Source organism: Macaca thibetana, chromosome 8 (assembly GCF_024542745.1).
Source record: "Macaca thibetana thibetana isolate TM-01 chromosome 8, ASM2454274v1, whole genome shotgun sequence".
NCBI lineage: Eukaryota > Metazoa > Chordata > Mammalia > Primates > Cercopithecidae > Macaca > Macaca thibetana.
The window spans coordinates 121,313,739-121,334,039 of record NC_065585.1 but is presented as its reverse complement, the minus strand read 5'-3'; the positions used below and the strand labels follow the sequence as shown (position 1 = coordinate 121,334,039).

The 20,301-nt window shown below is 44.2% G+C and overlaps 1 protein-coding gene across 6 annotated transcripts in view; it reads left to right on the top strand.

Annotated features, from left to right (window-relative positions):
• Positions 1-20,301, top strand: part of PIWIL2 (piwi like RNA-mediated gene silencing 2) — an 89,780-nt gene that overhangs the window by 31,156 nt on the left and 38,323 nt on the right. For all 6 annotated transcript variants that reach the window (XM_050801402.1, XM_050801406.1, XM_050801403.1 and 3 more), the window contains 8 exons: positions 769-858; positions 3,066-3,206; positions 7,172-7,285; positions 8,325-8,513; positions 12,221-12,322; positions 12,917-13,033; positions 14,454-14,542; positions 16,359-16,464. In XM_050801402.1, the coding sequence (XP_050657359.1) occupies positions 769-858; positions 3,066-3,206; positions 7,172-7,285; positions 8,325-8,513; positions 12,221-12,322; positions 12,917-13,033; positions 14,454-14,542; positions 16,359-16,464 (948 nt within the window). The remainder of the gene's footprint in view (positions 1-768; positions 859-3,065; positions 3,207-7,171; positions 7,286-8,324; positions 8,514-12,220; positions 12,323-12,916; positions 13,034-14,453; positions 14,543-16,358; positions 16,465-20,301) is intronic.

Here is a 20,301-nt window from a genome sequence, read left to right as displayed (position 1 = left end):
AAAACTCTGAATCCATCAGGAAAGGTATAGACATTTATTTATTTACTTATTTATGAGACAGAGTCTCACTGTGTTGCCCAGGCTGGAGTGCAGTGGCGTGATCTCAGCTCACTGCAAGCTCTGCCTCCTGGGTTCACATCATTCTCCTGCCTCAGCCTTCCGAATAGCTGGGTCTACAGGAGCCCGCCACCATGCCCAGCTAATTTTTTGTACTTTTAGTGGAGACGGCATTTCACTGTGTTAGCCAGGATGGTCATCTCCTGACCTCGTGATTCGCCTGTGTCGGCCTCCTAAAGTGCTGGGATTACAGGCGTGAGCCACCGCGCCTGGCCTAGACATTTATTTTAACAGGGCCAGAGGCTTAAGAAGGTGCCTTGTCACCTGACTCTCCTGTCTTAAATATGAAGACTGAAGACCAGTAGGATACAGTGAGACTGAGGCACACTGCTTAGGGATAGGATGCCTTGTCTTAGCATTGTCTTAAGGCCCAAGAAGGACAGATTTTTTTTTTTTCTAGTTTTTACTCTCCTTTGACAGTTTCAATATTTTTCCTTTGACCTGATACAACAGGCTATATGTATAGTGACTGAGGGAGAAAGGATAAAATACTTCTAGCATTTCACTGCTTTCTCCTCCAGGATTTATACTCCTTAATGTGTTAGGTTTATCACTGCAGGAGCACCCCTGGCCATGGCATGTCCTGTATGGGTCAGGGGAACATGAGCCTCTTGTACTGCCTTATTTTCCCTCTTCGTTCTCTCTTCAAAGCTGCTAAAAGGGGAAATCCTGCTGCTGCCCGAGCTTTCTTTTATGACTGGAATCCCAGAGAAGATGAAGAAGGACTTCAGAGCCATGAAGGTTGGAGTCCTGTGTTTTCAGCCGAAAATGCCCACTTTGTGAGGCAGCCTTTTGGTTAGCAGTTTGAGTTAGAACCGAGCCACGTTCCGACTCTGATGTTGGCTTGCATTGTAACCTGGGCCTGTCCATTCTTCTAGGCTCCAGTTTTCTCCTCTGTGAAACATGATACCTTCCCACACAAGATGTGAAAAACCATATCAGAACTTCCTTTTGAAGGTCATTAGAATAGTAGAGGGACTGGATTATAACTCTGTCTTCATCCTCAGCAGTCAGCTGGATAATTGTAAACCGGTCATAGGACCATGAATGAGGTTCTTTGAGAGCGCTGAGTTATTGTAATGTTTCTAAAGACTTCAGTTTATTTGAAGGCATGGAGGAAGATAATGAGGCAAAAAGCAAACAAGTCAGGAGATGAGGATAGAAGTTTATCTTGTGGGTCCCTGAGTGTCCTTGGGGTGTTTGTCTCAGCTCCTGTGGGCAGGGCTGAGTAGTAGAGATGGGTACAGCAGCTGGCACCTACGCGGCGTGAGTCCAGACCCCAAGAACCAGCCGGCCACACTCTGTCTGGGGCTGTCCACACTTGAGCTTCTCTCTGCTGCCTCACTTTCCAGTCCTTGTCTGTCGTAGACCCATATGCCACATAAAGTTTTTAGTAACATTGTAAAGAGCTTGAAGTGAAGCTCCAAATTCCTGTGAGAGATTTATTTCATGTTTACCTTCCAATTCTGCTTTCACCTACCTTGTAGGTCAAGGCTTTTTCCTTACAACTCCCAGTTGCCTGATGACTTTATGATCACAGAGCTATATCTATATAGCCCTATAGACTTACTGACCCTAATGACTGCCTTAGAGGGAATAACAGCTGTGCAATTTGTTCATCTCAGAAGAATAAAGAAAGAACTCACTTATGTGATTCAGAATCTTCCTGCATACCTGTCAGATTTTACTCAACAATAAATATTTAGCAAGTACCTATTAATGAGTCAAACACCATGACAAGTTCTGGGTAAAAAAGTGACTTCTGGTAACATTAAATGACTAGTATACTATGGCATATAGTGTTAGACTGAATATGGTTTTCTATTTTGTTTGGCTGGATGCCTCGCCCATGGCATTTTTTCCACATTTTTTCCCAAATTTTATTTCTTTTTCAATATTTGTTTTATTATACAGATTGGGTCTCGCTATGTTGCCCAGGCTGGTCTCAAATTCCCAGGCTCAAGTGGTCTTCCCGCCTTGGCCTCCCAAAGTGCTGGGATTACAGGCATGAGCCAGTGTGCCAGGCCCCACATTTTAAATAGGTATAATCAAGCCCCTTTGTTCCTGTTTCATGGGCTTTTTTAGGAATTTTAAAGTCAAAACATGGTTTGAGAAAGAAAATCTATACATCACAAAAGAGAAAGTGTCAATGACGTTTAAAATTCTTTTTTTTTTTTTTTTTTGAGACGGAGTCTCAGTCTGTCGCCCAGGCTGGAGTGCAGTGGCCGGATCTCAGCTCACTGCAAGCTCCGCCTCCCGGGTTCCCGCCATTCCCCTGCCTCAGCCTCCCGAGTAGCTGGGACTACAGGCGCCCGCCGCCTCGCCCAGCTAGTTTTTTGTATTTTTTAATAGAGACGGGGTTTCACTGGGTTATCCAGGATGGTCTCGATCTCCTGACCTCGTGATCCGCCGGTCTCGGCCTCCCAAAGTGCTGGGATTACAGGCTTGAGCCACCGCGCCCGGCCTAAAATTCTTTTATTATTCAATTTTTTTTTTTTTTTTTTTTGTGGAGTTAGTGTCTTGCTGTGCTGCCCAGGCTGGAGCGCAGTAGCACAATTGTGGCTCACTGCAGCCCCAATCTCTTGGGCTCAAGTGATCCTCCTGCCTCAGCCTCATGAGTAGCCAGGAGTACAGGACATGCACCACCATACCTGGCTAATTTTTTAAAGTTTTTTACAAAGACAGAGTCTTGTCCATGTTGCCCATGTTGGTCTCAAACACCTGGGCTCAAGCGATCCACCCACCTCATCCTCCCAGTCAATTTTTAACCTTATATCACATTCACATTCCTAAGAGATATATTTAGTAAGTCCTTGAAGATATTTGAAAATTTCGGCTGACTTCTAATGGGAAAGAGAAACATTTTAGACATACTGGGGTTTATTTAACTTCATGTTGGTGAAGTTATCTTTATTTTTATAAGTTATCTTTATTTTAATTCTGTTTAGGATTTGGCCCAGCAAATCAACCTGAGCCCCAAGCAACACCATAGTGCTTTGGAATGCTTGCTGCAGAGAATTGCAAAGAACGAGGCAGCCACCAATGAACTGATGCGTTGGGGGCTCCGTCTGCAAAAGGATGTACATAAGGTAAACCAGAAAATGTGATGGTATATGCACACGTACAGACACACATGTGCAATATTTATGTGAATTTCCTTTTGTTGTCAGTATATTTTGAATGTTCATGTCATTTAATATTTCTCTAAGTTTTTCATTTTTTATTTTTTTTGAGACAGAGTCTCACTCTGTCACCCAGGCTGGAGTGCAGTGGTGCAATCTCAGCTCACTGCAATTTCTGCCTCCTAGATTCAGGTGATTTTCCCACCTCAGCCTCCTGAGTAGCTGGGATTACAGGCGTTTGCCCCCATGCCTGGCTAATTTTTGTATTTTTTTGGTAAAGTCGGGGTTTCACCATGTTGGCCAGGTTGGTCTCGAACTCCTAACCTCAAGCAATCTGCCTGCCACAGCCTCCCAAAGTCCTGGGATTACAGGTGTGAACCTCTGTGCCTGGTCATATTTTTCTAAGTATTTCTAATGGCTGCCTGATACTTTTTATTAACGATTTTCTATCCTTTTACATTAAAATTGAATTTAGTGTTTTTCTATTATAAATAATGATGCAGGGCAGGCATGCTGGCTCACATGTGTAATCCCAGCACTTTGGGAGGCCAAGGCGGATGGATCACCTTAGGTCAGGAGTTCGAGAAGAGCCTGGCCAACATGGTGAAACCTCATCTCTACTAAAAATAGCTGGGTGTGGTGGCACACGCCTGTAAACCCAGCTACTGAGGAGGCTGAGGTAGGAGAATCTCTTGAACCCAGGAAGTGGAGATTGTAGTGAACCAAGATGGGGCCACTGCACTCTAGCCTGGGAGACAGGAGAATCCATCTCAAAAAAATTGATTAATTTAAAAAAATAACGATGCAGTCTCCTTATAACTAAATCTTTGTATGTGTTATTTATTTTTTTGATACGGATTCCAAGTGATTCTCCTGTCTCAGCCTCCCGAGTAGCTGGGATTACAGGTACACACCATGATGCCTGACTAATTTTTGTATTTTTAGTAGAGACGGAGTTTCACCATGTTGCCATGGCTGGTCTCTTGAGCTCCTGACCTCAAGTGATCCGCCTACCTTGGCCTCCCAAAGTGTTAAGATTACAGGTGTGAGCCACCACGCCAGCCCTTGTTTATTGTCTTTTTTCTTTTTCTTTCTTTTTTTTTTTAAAGACGGGGTTTCACTCTTGTTGGCCAGGCTGGAGTGCAATGGCATAATCTCAGCTCACTGTAGCGTCTGCCTCCCGGGTTCAAGCAATTCTCCTGCCTCAGCTTCCCAAGTAGCTGGGATTACAAGCACGTGCCACCAAGCCTGGCTAATTTTTGTATTTTTAGTAGAGACAGGGTTTCACCATCTTGGCCAGGCTGGTCTCGAACTCCTGACCTCATGATCTACCCGTGTCAGCCTCCCAAAGTGCTGGGATTACAGGCGTTAGCCACCACGCCCAGCCCCCTTGTTTATTTTCTTAAGTTCAATTTATGAAGGTAAAATAATTTAGAGACGTTTATGTTTTTAATACTTCTATTTTATTTATTTATTTAAAAAAATTTTTTTTGAGACAGAGTCTTGCCCTGTCACCCAGGCTGGAGTGCAATGGAGTGATCTCGGCTCACTGCAACCTCCTCCTCCTGGGTTCAGGAGAATCTCCTGCCTCAGCCTCCCAAGTAGCTGGGACTACAGGCGTGTACCACCACACCCAGCTAATTTTTATTTTGTAGTTTTAGTAGAGAGAGGGTTTCACCATGTTGGCCAGGCTGGTCTCAAACTCCTGACCTCAAGTGATCTGCCCTTCTCGGCCTCCCAAAGTGCTGGGATTACAGGTGTGAGCCACCACACCCAGCCATACTTTTATTTTATGTTGCCAATTTTATGCTAGAAAGGATTAACATTTTTTGGCTTCATGAGCATGAGTCTACCTCTTATACCTTTGCTAATATGGGTGCCTTACTCAGTTTTATAGAGCCGGGTGCAGCCCTATAAAAGTCTATTCTGCGTTTCAGGGAAAAAAAAAAGGCCAGGCACAGTAACTCATGCCTGTAATTCCAGCACTTGGGGAAGCCAAGGCGGGCAGATCACCTGAGGTTGGGAGTTCCAGACCAGCCTGACCAACATGATGAAACCCTGTCTTTACTGAAAATACGACATTAGCCAGGTGTAGTGGCACATGCCTGTAATCCCAGCTACTCAGGAGGCTGAGGCAAGAGAACCACTTGAACCCAGGAGGCAAAAGTTGCAGTGAGCCAAGATTGCGCCATTCAACTCCAGCCTGGGCAACAAGAGCGAAACTCTGTCTCAAAAAAAAAAAAAAAAATTCTAATAATAATATTAGTAGACTTTTACGTTATTAGGAAAGTCATTACAACATTTTTATTTTAGATAAAAATACTTTTTTGAGACAGAGTCTCACTGTGTTGCCCAGACTGGAGTGCAGCAGCGCGATCTCGGCTTATTGCAATCTTCGCCTCACAGGTTCAAATGGTTCTCATGCCTCAGCCTCCCACGTAGCTGGGGGTTACAGGTGCCTGCCGCCACCTCTGGCTAATTTTTGTATTTTTATTAGATACGGGGTTTTGCCATGTTGGTCAGGCTGGTCTCAAACTCCTGATCTCAAGTGATCCAGCCACCTCAGCCTTCCACAGTGCTGGGATCACAGGCGTGAGCCACCGCGCCTGGCCCAAAATGGTTTTTTTAAAAGCAAACAGTAGAAATTATGAAAAGTAAAAGTCCTACGTAATTATACCTCTCCCAGAGGTAATCACTACTAAGTTTGGACTCATTCAGTTTTCATGACGTATATACACTATTTGTGCAAAAATAGGATCATATTTCATGTAGTTGGGAAGTAACTAATGGTCACAAAGTAGCCCATCATACTGATGTATTATTAGCTTAATTATCTTGCTATTTTGGGACATTTAGGTCTAATTGATTATTATAATTTAAACTTTTTATTATATTTATGGCTTGTTCCCCTCAGCTTTTGTCTGGGATAATATAAAATAATAGTCTTTGTTCAGCCTTATTAAGAAATTTTGCCTTTAATATTCTCCTTTCAATTTTTCCCTTAAAAAATTTTTTTTTTCTTTTCTTTGAGACGGAGTCTCGCTCTGTCGCCCAGGCTGGAGTGCAGTGGCACGATCTCGGCTCACTGCAAGCTCCGCCTCCCAGGTTCACGCCATTCTCCTGCCTCAGCCTCCCGAGTAGCTGTGACTACAGGCGCCCGCCACCATGCCCGGCTCATTTTTTGTGTTTTTAGTAGAGACGGGGTTTCACCGTGTTAGCCAGGATGGTCTCGATCTCCTGATCTCGTGATCCGCCCATCTCGGCCTCCCAAAGTGCTGGGATTACAGGCTTGAGCCACCGCGCCCGGCCAATTTTTTTTTTTTTTTTTGAGACGGAGTTTTGCTGTTGTTGCCCAGGCTGGAGTGCAGTGGTGCGATCTCAGCTCACTGCAACCTCTGCCTACTGGGTTCAAAAGCGATTCTCCTGCCTCAGTCTTCCTGAGTAAGGGATTACAGGCATGTGCCACCACGCCCGGCTAATTTTTTGTATTTAGTGGAGGTGGGGTTTCTCCATGTTGGTCAGGCTGATCTCAAACTCCCGACCTCAGATGATGCACCTGCCTTGGCCTCCCAAAATGCTAGGATTACAGGCATGAGCCACGGTGCCTGGCCCCTTTAAAATATTTTTTAAAGATTGTTTTCCTTTATTCAGTGGTTCTAAATAGACAATGTTTTCAAATCCCTCTCTTGGGATATCATGTGGAAGCTTCAATAATGAAAGACTAGTACCTATAATAATTTTACCTATGTAAATGTAGGTTTTTATTGACAGAGACTTTCGCTGCTAGAAACTTTATTATTCTGCTAGTCTCAAAAGTTCTAATAGGACAAGTGTCTGTGGTGGAGCTGAGCAGGCCTCATAGAGCAGTAGCAGTGTTTTTCTAAATAGTGTTTGAAATGGCTCATGTCATAGATGGTTTATTTTCTGTTTAGATTGAAGGACGTGTTCTACCAATGGAAAGAATTAACTTAAAAAATACTTCATTTATCACATCTCAGGAACTAAACTGGGTTAAGGAAGTAACCAGAGACCCTTCCATCTTGACTGTAAGTGATTTTTGAAGTGATAAAGAGAGGACCAGTATTCCCCAAAGTGTGGAAATTAGGAAGCAGGAATGATCTAGAGTCCTCTTTTTGAGAGAAAGTGCCAATTGAATCCCCTTTCTGAATTACCTACTAAACAGGGATCCTTTAAACAGAGCAGTTGATGAGTTGTTAGAGGTAAGCCCTTTGCCTGACCACAAACTTAGGAAAAGGAAATAAATTGCTATGGTAATTCACATAGTGCTAACCTGTTACCCACTCTCCCTTCTTTCTTTCTCTTTTCCCCCTCTTTCCCTGGGAGTATCTAGAGGGTGTTTGTATCTATGAGAGAAATTAAATTAGATTAAAACAGTACCTCACCTAGGAAACTAATAATACACTAGCTATTTGTATCAAAGTACAATATGGTGTATAACTACTACTTTGTATTTGTAACCAACATGGACTTCGTGGCCAGATATATATAAACAGATATATAAAATGCATGTTTTTAAATGTTTTATTGAAATATAAATGAAAAGCATACTTATAAAGGTATAACTTGATGAGTTTTTTTTAATTAAATAGACCTGTGTAATCAACACCAAGGGTTGAGAAGCAGAACTTTACCAACACTCCAGAAGCCCCCTCCATTCTCCCAGTTACTGCCTGTCCCTTACCCCTCACACACCCAGGGTAACCACTGTCCTGACTTCTCATAGCACAGATTGGTTTCAACAATTTCTGTACTTTATATATACATGGAATCATAGATTATATATTCTTCCATGTCTGGCTTCTTTTCTTAAATTTGTGTTGGTGAGTTTCATCCTGTTATTAGGTGTGGTTGTTGCTCTTCCATTCTCATTACTGTATAACGTTCCATTTTGAGACTACACCAGTTTTCTTATCATGTACATTCATGTTAATAATAGGAGTTAGATGAGACAGGATTCAAGCAATGAGAGTGAAAGTAATTTATTCTCTAGAATGAAATCTTAAGTGTGAGATTGGGATGTTTAAATTATGAGAAATACTAAAAGTAGCTTGTGGTTGTTCCTAGATCCCCATGCATTTCTGGGCACTTTTTTACCCAAAGAGAGCAATGGATCAGGCTCGAGAACTGGTCAACATGTTGGAGAAGATAGCTGGCCCCATTGGCATGCATATGAGCCCACCGGCCTGGGTTGAACTAAAGGATGACCGGATAGAGACCTATGTCAGAACCATTCAATCCATGTTAGGAGCTGAGGTAAAAATGTAATTCAAATACATTTATAGGATGTCCATTTTAAAATACTTAAATACTTAATTTTAACTTACCATGGTTATCCATCTGCTGTTGATAATGCCCCAGAGCTTGTCTTCCCTGTGTGCACATGAAACACTGATTGAAAAGTGTTCTTGCCGGGCGCGGTGGCTCAAGCCTGTAATCCCAGCACTTTGGGAGGCCGAGACGGGCGGATCACGAGGTCAGGAGATCGAGACCATCCTGGCTAACACGGTGAAACCCCATCTCTACTAAAAAAATACAAAAAAAAACTAGCCGGGTGAGGTGGCGGGCGCCTGTAGTCCCAGCTACTCGGGAGGCTGAGGCAGGAGAATGGCGGGAACCCGGGAGGCGGAGCTTGCAGTGAGCCGAGATCCGGTCACTGCGCTCCAGCCTGGGCGACAGAGCAAGACTCCGTCTCAAAAAAAAAAAAAAAAAAAAAAAAAAAAAAGGAAAAGTGTTCTTTATGCCCTTTGGTTAATTTTGCTTCTCTCACTCTATGTTGGCACCCTCACTCTAGTCTTCTTTTTCTCACGTAACTGGCTGAGAGAATAGCTGACTTAACTGTGGTTCATTATCTATAGAACACGTTGTGTTCAGAAAGCAGCTGCCTGGGTTGGGTGCCGTCTTGCACGATTCACTACTGAGCTGCCTCAGTCTGGCCTGGTTCAAGATTAAAATTACTCTGGTGATGAACTTGGCAGGTGGCCCATTGATTAGGTCCTGATGACTGATCAGGAACACTAGAGCTGGCCAGGTCATAGCACTCACAACTTAGTTATTCAGGCTTTTTAGTTCTTACCTGTTTGTCAATAAAATAGAACAAGGAGAATAGGGAGAGAAAAAAGCAAGGGGAAGGCTTTTGGCAGTAATTATCCCTTGAATTGAAGATTCTGGTAAATTGTTCTGGTGAGTTCAATCCTAGAATTCAGTCGTCTTGGCATCATAGAGTTCTTTTTAAAAAATTTTTTTAAGAGATAGGGTCAGCTGGGTGCACAGTGGCTCACGCCTGTAATTCCAGCACTTTGGGATGCTGAGGCGGACGGGTTGCTTGAGCCCAGGAGTTTGAGACCAGCCTGGGCAACATGGCGAAACCCTGTCTCTACAAAAAATCTAAAAATTAGCTGGGTATGGTAGCATGCACCTGTAGTACCAGCTGCTCAGAAGGCTGAGGTGGGAGAATCACCTGAGCCTGGGGAGGTTGAGGCTGTATTGAGCTATGATCATGCCACTTTACTCCAACCTGGGCAACAGAGTGAGACCTTTTTTTTAAAAAAAAAAAAAAAAAAAAAAAAAAAAAAAAAGGGAGCATTTTACTCTGTCACCCATGCTGGAATACACTGGTGCAATCTTAGCTCATTGTTGCCTCAAACTCCTGGGCTCAAGCAGTCCTCCCGCCTCAGCCTTCCAAGTAGCTAGAACTACAGGCATGGGCCATCACACCTGAATTTAAAAAAAATTTTTTATAGAGATAGGGTTTCACTGTTTGCCCAGGCTGGTCTCCAGCTTCTGGCCCCAAATGATCCTGCTGCCTCAACCTCCCAAAGCAGTGAGGTTACAGGCGTGAGTCATCATGCCCAGCAGCATTCTCTTTTTGATCCGGCACTCTTGGTATATCATTCACAACAGCACACTTGTGTTCTTTCTTTGGTGTATTTCTCTCTCTGTCTCTTTTTTTAGACACAAGGTCTTGATCTGTTGCCCAGGCTAAAGTACAGTGGCAAGATCATAGCTGACTGTAACCTCCAACTTGAGGGCTCAAGGGATCCTCCTGCCTCAGCCTTCTGAGTAGCTGAAACTGTACATGTACACCACCACTCCTGGCTAATTTTTAAGTTTTTTGTAGAGATAGGGTCTCCCTCTGTTGCCCAGGCTGATCTCAAACTCCCAGCCTCAATCAGTCCCCCCACCTCCACCTCCCAAAGTGTTGGGATTACCAGTGTGAGCCACGGCACCCAGCCTGTGCATTCTCTTTATAATTCCATCCTGATCTACCATGCCTGTCATACTCTACCATGGCCTTCCTCTGACCTGATCGTAGAAAAGTTCTGCTCTGCTTTCAAAAGAATAACCCAGCGCAGTACATCAGCTCCCCCATTTCACAACTTCTTGTGTTCCCTTTTTGAGAGGGTACAACTGACAGTTTTCATGTGGCATGGATGTGAATTTCATTCATATTGCTTTCCAACTTAAAGTGGCCTTGCTCTCTCTCTGTTCATCTTTAAGGCATTCTATTATCATCTGTATGAGGAATCAAAAACTCATATGTCTCCAGAAGCCTGATAAGGAGTATAAATTAGTGAAGTAGACCAGGAGGGGAGTTAAATGAACTGAAGGGGGTAACCCCTGTGACTGGAGATATAAACCCAGGATTGCCAAAATGATTCTTCACGTGCTTGTTTGTTAATAAAGGCCAAAAACCTGGAATTGCATATGTGTGTATCTTCCTATGTTTAAATGTTAATTTATTTATTTATTTATTTATTTTTTTTTTTTTTTTTTTTTTTTTTTGAGACGGAGTCTGGCTCTGTCGCCCAGGCTGGAGTGCAGTGGCCGGATCTCAGCTCACTGCAAGCTCCGCCTCCCGGGTTCACGCCATTCTCCGGCCTCAGCCTCCCGAGTAGCTGGGACTACAGGCGCCCGCCACCTCGCCCGGCTAGTTTTTTGTATTTCTTAATAGAGACGGGGTTTCACCGTGTTAGCCAGGATGGTTTCGATCTCCTGACCTCGTGATCCGCCCGTCTCGGCCTCCCAAAGTGCTGGGATTACAGGCTTGAGCCACCGCGCCCGGCCTAAATGTTAATTTAAAGAAACAAACACTTTTAAGCCATTGTAGGGCCTGAAAAAACACACCTGTTTGCTGTGTCCAGTCCATAGGCTCCCAGTGCGCAGCTCTGTTCTCATGCCTTTGGAAATGCTTTGGTGTCATTGCTGAATGTGTCCTCTGAACGGTCTTAACATCACACCAATCTTGATGTGGAGCAGGGTACCACTGATTTACCATTTGTAGCAGTTTCTGGCATAAAGGGTTGGCAATCTTCTTTCGCTTGAATGCTGCTTTTCTTTAGTCAGACTTTGAAAGGTCATCTTTTTTCAGTATTGGATCTCTTCAGCGGTGAGGGATAGATGATACTGACATGTGCTGTGCTGCTGACAATATCATCCTGTCTCTTCACCAGAAAGTTAGGAGTGGCTGCTTATGGATTTGGCAGTAGCTTCTTTCCAGTTTGCATTTAGTTCTGAATGCTTTCTTGTAGTATTGCATTCCCTGTTTCCTCAGTTAAAGTTCTGTGGCATGAATGTAACAAGTTGTTTAGTAAACCAAAGAGAGTAGTAAAAAACATACGAAGTTGGAAGCAGCAAGTAGTGTAAACCTTGCATGCATTCAAACCTAGTCCTTTTCCAGCCATCTGAGTCTCCTAATAGATAAATCTTTTGGTAATCAGGGCCAGCTCTGGGTAATTAATAGTAACATATTACCTATCTATTCAGAACAGCCCTGAGCCAAAGAATGCTAATTCAGCTCCAAGGACCTTGTTCTGGTTGGAATGTCCACCCTCTTTATTTCAGTTCCCTGTCTTCCTTAAAGGTCCTATGGCTTTGCATACTCAGAATACTGCCAACTAGAGTCCTGTGAAAGTCCCCAGAGAGTTCCAGAGCCTGACTTGTATATACCTTATCTCTTCAAGGGAAAGATACAGATGGTTGTTTGCATCATCATGGGCACACGTGATGATCTCTATGGGGCCATCAAGAAGCTGTGCTGTGTGCAGTCCCCAGTGCCCTCCCAGGTGAGTGGGTGTTGGGGCAGGAGGCACAGATGGCACCTCTCCTGAGGCTTGAAAAGAGTGATATGTGTGTTCACAAAGACTAAAGTAGCTGTTAGAAGCCAGTACATGCAGAGCCTTCTGGTGAAAGGTTCTCCTGATTAGAGCAACCTGGCAAAGAGCAGATTGCTCTTCATAAGCTGCCCTCATGCTTCTGAATGAACAATTTCGCTTGTTCCGAGGTTGAGTCACCAGGTGGTTTCATATGACTGAGTTCTGAGAGTGAGTATAGTCTTCATTCTGAAAGGGGAAAGCTATTTTTCCTATGGGAGTTAAAAAAGCATTCCACTCTGCGTGAGATCCTTTTGAAAGTTTTCATTTGTTGGTTTTGTTTTGGGTTTGTGTGTTTTGTGTGTGTGTGTGTGTGTGTGTGTGTTGGTTGTATTTTGCCCATGTGCATGCATGCCTAGAAACCCTAGAATTAGAATTATTAACGTGAAATATGTTACCTTCTAACTTGAGTTTCTTAAACATGTAATGTTTACTTTAGAGTTCAGATTTTCTGAGGGTTTGGTAGTGACCTGCTTCTCCTGACACCTTTTGGTCCCTTCATTATAGGTTGTCAATGTTCGAACCATTGGTCAGCCCACCAGGCTTCGGAGTGTGGCCCAGAAAATTTTACTTCAGATTAACTGTAAATTGGGTGGTGAGCTCTGGGGAGTGGATATTCCTCTGGTGAGTGATGCCAAAATGGTTGTTTGCCTCTCCAGCGAATCCTCCAAGCCTTTTTCTTGTTTTTCCTTATTCATTATGCTTCCTCTTCTCAACACTTACTCAGTAGTCTAAATGGCTCCCTGCCTCTTCAGCCAATTATCTAAGAATGCGTTTTATGTTTGTTTTTTGTTTTTTGTTTTTTTGAGACGGAGTCTTGTTCTTGTTGCCCAAGCTGGAGTGCAATGGCATGATCTTGGCTCACTGCAACCTCCACCTCCCAGGTTCAAGCAATTCTCCTGCCTCAGCCTCCCGAGTAGCTGGGATTACAGGCACCCGCCACCATACCCAACTAATTTTTGTATTTTTAGTAGAGATGGGATTTCACCATGTTGGCCAGGCTGGTCTCAAACTCCTGACCTGGTGATCTGCCCACCTCAGTCTCCCAAAATGCTGGGATTACAGGTGTGAGCCACCATGCCCAACCTGGTTTTTATGTTTTTAAATGGCGAAAAAATAAAACTAAGATGATTATTCCATGATACATGAAAACTATATGAAGTTAATTTTCAGTGTCTTTAAATAAAATTTCACTGGAATACAGCCGTACTTCTTTTCATACTGTCCATGACTGCTTTTGTGTTAAGCAGAAAGAATTGAATAAAGGTCAAGTATGCTTTTTCTGAAATGCTTGGGACCAGAAGCATTTTGGATTTTAGATTTCTGGGGGTATGGGACATTTGCTTGCATCTCAAATTCAAAAATCTGCAATCTGAAGCACTCCAAAATCTGAAACTCTTTGAGTGTCATGTTGGTGCTCAAAAGCTTTTCAGGTTTGGGAATACTCAACCTGTGGTTTCTACAGAAATCATAAGGCTCCCAAAGCCTAAGTTATTTACCCTTTAGTCCTTTGCTGATCCCTGGTCTAGATCTCTGACTGTGCTTATTGTGTTTTAAAAATGTCAAGTTGGCCGGGCGCGGTGGCTCACGCCTGTAATCCCAGCACTTTGGGAGGCCGAGACGGGCGGATCACGAGGTCAGGAGATCGAGACCATCCTGGCTAACACGGTGAAACCCCGTCTCTACTAAAAAATACAAAAAACTAGCCGGGCGAGGTGGCGGGCGCCTGTAGTCCCAGCTACTCGGGAGGCTGAGGCAGGAGAATGGCGTGAACCCGGGAGGCGGAGCTTGCAGTGAGCTGAGATCCGGCCACTGCACTCCAGCCTGGGTGACAGAGCGAGACTCCGTCTCAAAAAAAAAAAAAAAAAAAAAAAAAAAAAAAAAATGTCAAGTTGATTGCTGTCTTTTTTTTTTCTTTCCCAGAACTTACTTTCACATATAAACAGTAAGGGGAAGTTGCTTTGCGATTCAGACAGTAATTAAAAATGGAGCAGTGCATTGCTCAGGTCTGGGATTTGGTTTTTGTTTTTGTTTTCTAAACTAGAAACAGTTAATGGTAATCGGGATGGATGTTTACCATGACCCCAGTAGAGGCATGCGCTCCGTGGTTGGCTTCGTGGCAAGCATCAATCTGTAAGTACTGCTCACAGTGCCATCTTGTTTAATTATTTCGTTTTAGTGCCTAATCTTATTATAAATCCAGCAAATCTTTTTAGTCTTATGTATTATAGTATAAAGATTTATAAGCATTTTCTTCCTCTATCTTCATGTGAAAAAAAATTTTTTTTTTTTTTTTTGGAAATGGAGTCTCCCTCTGTCACCCAGGCTGGAGTGCAGTGGCGCAGTCTCAGCTCACTGCAACCTCCGTCTTCTGGGTTCAAGTGATTCTCCTGCCTCAGCCTCCCTAGTAGCTGGGATTACAGGTGCGTACCACCATGCCAGGCTAATTTTTGTATTTTTAGTAGGACAGCATTTCACTGTGTTGGCCAGGCTGGTCTTGAACTCCTGACCTCAGGTGATCCACCCGCCTCAGCCTCCCAAAGTGCTGGGATTACAGGTGTGAGTCATCGTGCCTGGCTGTGAAATTTGTGTATGCAACTTTTTTTGGTTTTTGAGACTGGGTTTTACTCTGTCACACAGGCTGGAGTGCAGTGGCGTGATCACAGCTCACTGCAACCTCAGCCTCCCTGGGTTTTGGTGATCCTCCCACCTCAGCCTCCCAAATAGCTGGGACCACAAGCACGCGCCACCATACCCAGCTTGTTTTTGTAGAGACAGGATTTCACCATGTTGTGCAGGCTGGTCTCGAACTCCTGGGCTCAAGTGATCCACCTGCCTCGGTCTCCCAAAGTGCTGGGATTATAGGCATGAGCACTGCACCTGGCTATGCAGCTTATTTAACAAACTTGGCACCGGTGTGAAAGTGCTTCCCAGCTGAAGAGTGGCCTCTTCCAAGGCTGGGGCTGTGCTGCCTTGTTGTTGTTGTTGGCATTTTTCCCCCCAGAAATGAGGTTTTTTTGATCGTTTGTTCCAGTTGTAAAAAAAAGCATGCTCATTCCAAATATCTGCAGAAATTTAGAAAGTGAGAATTCCTCATGGTCCAGCTTTTCGTATTAACAGCTGCCAAAAGTTTGATGTGTATATACTTTCAGATTCTCTTTTATGCATATATTAACACATGTGATATATATCTCTGATATATATACACATACACACTTCTATATACACAAATGGGATATTTCTAGGCACATTATTCCTTAGCTTAATATGCACTTAAACTGTATATTTTCCCATACCATTACAAATAAATCTCCACCAACTCAACTGCTGCACAGAATTTATTCTGTGTATCATTATTTAATCCTCTCTTGGTGGATATCTAAGATGTTAAATTTTTTCTGTTGGAGCAGTTTTGTAGGAAATATCCACAATTACACTTTTTTTTTTCCTTTTGAGACGGAGTCTCGCTTTGTTGCCCAGGCTGGAGTGCAATGGCGCGATCTCGGCTCACTGCAAGCTCTGCCTCCTGGGTTCACGCCATTCCCCTGCCTCAGCCTCCTGAGTAGCTGGGACTACAGGTGCCTGCCGCCGCGCCTGGCTAATTTTTTTGTATTTTTAGTAGAGACGGGGTTTCACCGTGTTAGCCAGGATGGTCTTGATCTCCTGACCTCGTGATCTGTCTGCCTTGGCCTCCCAAAGTGCTGAGATTACAGGCGTGAGCCACCACGCCCGGCCACAAGTACACATATCTGTGTTCTGCATATGACTTAAATGTGTCTTTTCCCCACATCACTACTTGTTCTTATGTATAGCGTAAATGCATTTTCTAGGTATTTGTTGTTGGATTGATTCATAGAGAAACCTGTGTTACTGACACAAGCCATAGGCTGTCCCCGTTGAGCATTTGTTCATCTTCCTCTCTCTGTCTCTCTGCTCACCCTGACCCCAGCACCCTCACAAAATGGTATTCCCGGGTGGTGTTCCAGATGCCGCATCAGGAGATTGTGGACAGCCTGAAGTTATGCCTCGTGGGCTCCTTAAAAAAGTTTTATGAGGTGAGGAGAACAGAAATTCTCAGGTCTCTGGGTTTTTTTTGTTTGTTTTTTTTGTTTGTTTTTTGAGATGGAGTCTCACTCTTGTCACCCAGGCTGGAGTGCAGTGGTGCAATCTCTGCTCACTGCAACCTCTGCCTCCTGGGTTCAAGCGATTCTCCTGCCTCAGCCTCCCAAGTAGCTGGGATTACAGGTGCGCACCAGCACACTCAGCTAATTTCTGTAATTTTTTTTGAGACGGAGTCTCGCTCTGCCACCCGGGCTGGAGTGCAGTGGCGTGATCTCGGCTCACTGCAAGTTCTGCCTCCCAGGTTCATGCCATTCTCCTGCCTCAGCCTGCTGAGTAGCTGGGACTACAGGCGCCCGCCACCACGCCTGGCTAATTTTTTGTATTTTTAGTAGAGATGGGGTTTCACCGTGGTCTCGATCTCCTGACCTTGTGATCTGCCTGCCTCGGCCTCCCAAAGTGCTGGGATTACAGGCATGAGCCACCGCGCCTATCCATTTCTGTATTTTTAGTAGAGATGGGGTTTCACCATGTTGGCCAGGCTGGTTTCGAACTCCTGACATCAGGTAATCTGCCTGCCTGGGCCTCCCAAAGTGTTGGGATTACAGCTGCGAGCCACTGCGCCTGGCCAAGTTTCGGGATTTTTAAGGATTATCTATGTGAACACTTTACAGGAAGTCTGATGTGGTGAGAGGGATCTCAAATCAAAGGTGAGTCTCCCAAACAGCTGCTGCTGAGCAGGCAGCTCAGAGCTCCTCCTTTCAGGCTTCAGCTTGTACAGATCAGCTCAAAGAGCTAAAGAGCTAAATGCTTTCATTTGGTTTAGTAAGTAATAATTATTTCTCAGGTTGTCAGCCTGGTGTCTCTAGACATAATCTTCATGCCCTTATCAGGGAAGTTGGGGATAAGTTTCAGCAATTAAAGCAGCTTATGAGTGTACTCAGCTTTTTATAATTTATTAGGCGCTGGCTCTTTTCATTTTGGTTCAAGACAAACGCCTCCTTATAAATCACCCCTCGAACTCTAAAGAATGCTAACCATGGAGGATTACTGTAATTAAGCTGATACTGGGTCTAGAACAGTGAGCAAGCAAGGTACTGATTTCTGCCTTGGCCAGTACATCAAAGGAAGTACTGATAAGTGCCTTTCATTTCTTAGGGTCAGAGTTAGACCTTAACCTTTGCATAGAGGCTAAGCAGCAAGAAATGTAATAATTTCATAGGATTGAAGTCAGTCTCTAAGGCTTCACCTTGTCTCTTTATAGAATAATGTTTCCTACAGCATCCTGAAAATAGTTTAATACTGTTCAGTTATTAGAGGTTATGTTGTTTTTTTTTTTAAGTCTGTCTCCGGCAAGTTCCATATGTTATGCTACCCAGTCACCAAGTTCTACCAGACTTTCCTTTTTGTTATTGTTGTAACTATTTTCCTTCAAAGTTTGATCTGTCTTCTAAGACCTAGCTATGAAGCCTTTCCCCTTCTTCCCTCACTGCTCCATCCCTACGCTGCCTTATATTTGTTGTTTGTATCCTTATTTATCCATCCCACTGGGTTGTAAATTACTTGAACACTGGTTATGGATGGCTATGTAACAAGTTACCCTGAAACTTAGTGGCATGAAATGAGCAAGTTTGATGTTCACAATCAGGAACTGGACAAGGCACAGCAGTGGGCTCCAGTTCTCCATGTGGGCCTTGTTGTATGGTCTTTCCACATGGACTCTCTGGGCCTCCTCCTAGCATGCTGGCTGGATTCAAAGCTTGAACGTTCCACAAGACAGAGTGCCAGTGGAAGTCATGCTGCATTTCATGCCTTAACAGTGGAAGTAATGCAGTGTCACGTCTGCTGCATTCTACTTGTCCAGGGAGTCACAAAGTCCCACCCAGCTTTGAGGGGAGGGCAGTTGATTCCACCTCCTACTCCAAGGGTGGCAAGGGTCTGAAAGAATATGTGGCACCAGAGATATTGCTGTGGCTATTTTCTTTTTCTGAGAGAGGGTCTCACTCTGGTTGCCCAGGCTGTAGTGCAGTGGCACGATCTCAGCTCACTGCAACCTCTGCCTCCCAGGCTCAAGCGATTCTCCTGCCTTAGCATCCTGAATAGCTGGGATTATAGGCATGTGCCACCATGCCTGGCTGATTTTTGTATTTTTAGTAGAGACAGGGTTTCAGCATCTTGGCTAGGCTGCTCTTGAACTCCTGACCTCATGATCCACCCTTCTAAGCCTCCCAAAGTGCTGGGATTACAGGTGTGAGCCACTGTGGGGGCTTTTTTTTTGTTTGTTTGTTTTTTGAGACGGAGTGTCACTGTCACCCAGGCTGGAGTACAGTGGCGCGATCTCGGCTCACCACAATCTCTGCTTCCTGGATTCAAGCAATTCTCCTGCCTCAGCCTCCCCAGTAGCTGGGATTACCGGCATGTGCCACAAGACCCAGCTAATTTTTTTTGTATTTTTAGTAGAGACGGGGTTTCGCCATGCTGGCCAGGCTGGGCTGGTCTTAAACTGTTTATCTCAAGTGATCTGCCCGTCTCAGTCTCTCAAAGTGCTGAGATTGTAGGTGTGAGCCACCATGCCTGACCTACTGTGGCTATTTTCTTTTCTTCTTTTTTTGAGACGGAATTTCATTCTTGTTGCCCAGGCTGGAGTGCAATGGCACAGTCTGGGCTCACTGCAGCCTCTGCCTCCCGGGTTCAAGCAATTCTCCTGCCTCAGTCTCCCAAGTAGCTGGGATTACAGGCGCCCGCCATCACATCTGGCTAATTTTTTTGTATTTTTAGTGGAGATGGAGTTTTGCCATGTTGGCCAGGCTGGGCTCAAACTCCTGACCTCAGGTGATCCACTCTGCTCAGCGTCTCAAAGTGCTGGGATTACAGGCGTGAGCCACCGTGCCCAGCCACTGTGGCTATTTTGTAAAAGAGCAGTGTACTACAAGCACAGGGGCTGTCTTGATTCCTTTTCCATCTCTTCCATTACTAAGCTGACACTTCTCCTGGCAATTTTCATTGAATTTCTAGTATCACAACTCTATTCTAAGTCAAATAACAGTTCATTTTGGTCTTTGTTTCTTTATCTGAACTATGAACTTAAGTAGTATTTATTAAACTCCATAGAACCAGGTCAAAGGAAAAATAAATCTAATTTTAAATCTAGAATAAAACTGGCTCGTCTAAATATAAATGTTCTCTGAATCAAAAGAATTCTTTTTTTGAGACAGGGTCTTGCTCTGCCTCAGCCTCCAGAGTAGCAGGGATTTCAGGCATGTGCCACCACACCTGGCTAATTGTTAAAAATTTTTAGTAGAAATGAGATCTTGCTATTTTGCCCTGGCTGGTCTTGAACTCCTGGGCTCAAGCGGTCCTCCCACCTCAGCCTCCCAAAGTGCTGGGATTACAGGCATGAGCCATTGCACCTGGCCAAAAGGTTTCATTTGATTCAGGTCCTCATTATGTCTGGCCAACGTGGTAAAACCCATCTCTACTAAAAATACAAAAAAATTAGCCAGGTGTGGTGGCGGGCACCTGTAATCCCAGCTACTTGGGAGGCTGAGGCAGGAGAATTGCTTCAGTCCTGTGCCAGCTTTTGCCATTTCCCCAATTGTTCTGCACCTAGTGGAAGGAATCTTTGTGTGTAAACTGTTTTGCAAAGTTAAGACCTCATCTCTACAAAAAAATTGAAAAAAATAAGCCAGACTTGGTGGCGTGCACCTGTAGTCCCAGTTCTTCAGGAGGCTGAGATGGGAGGATCCCTTAAGCCCAGGAGTCCAGTGCTCCAGTGAGCTATGGTCATGCCAGCCCGGTTGACAAAGCCTGTCTCTAAAACAAATAAAAAATAA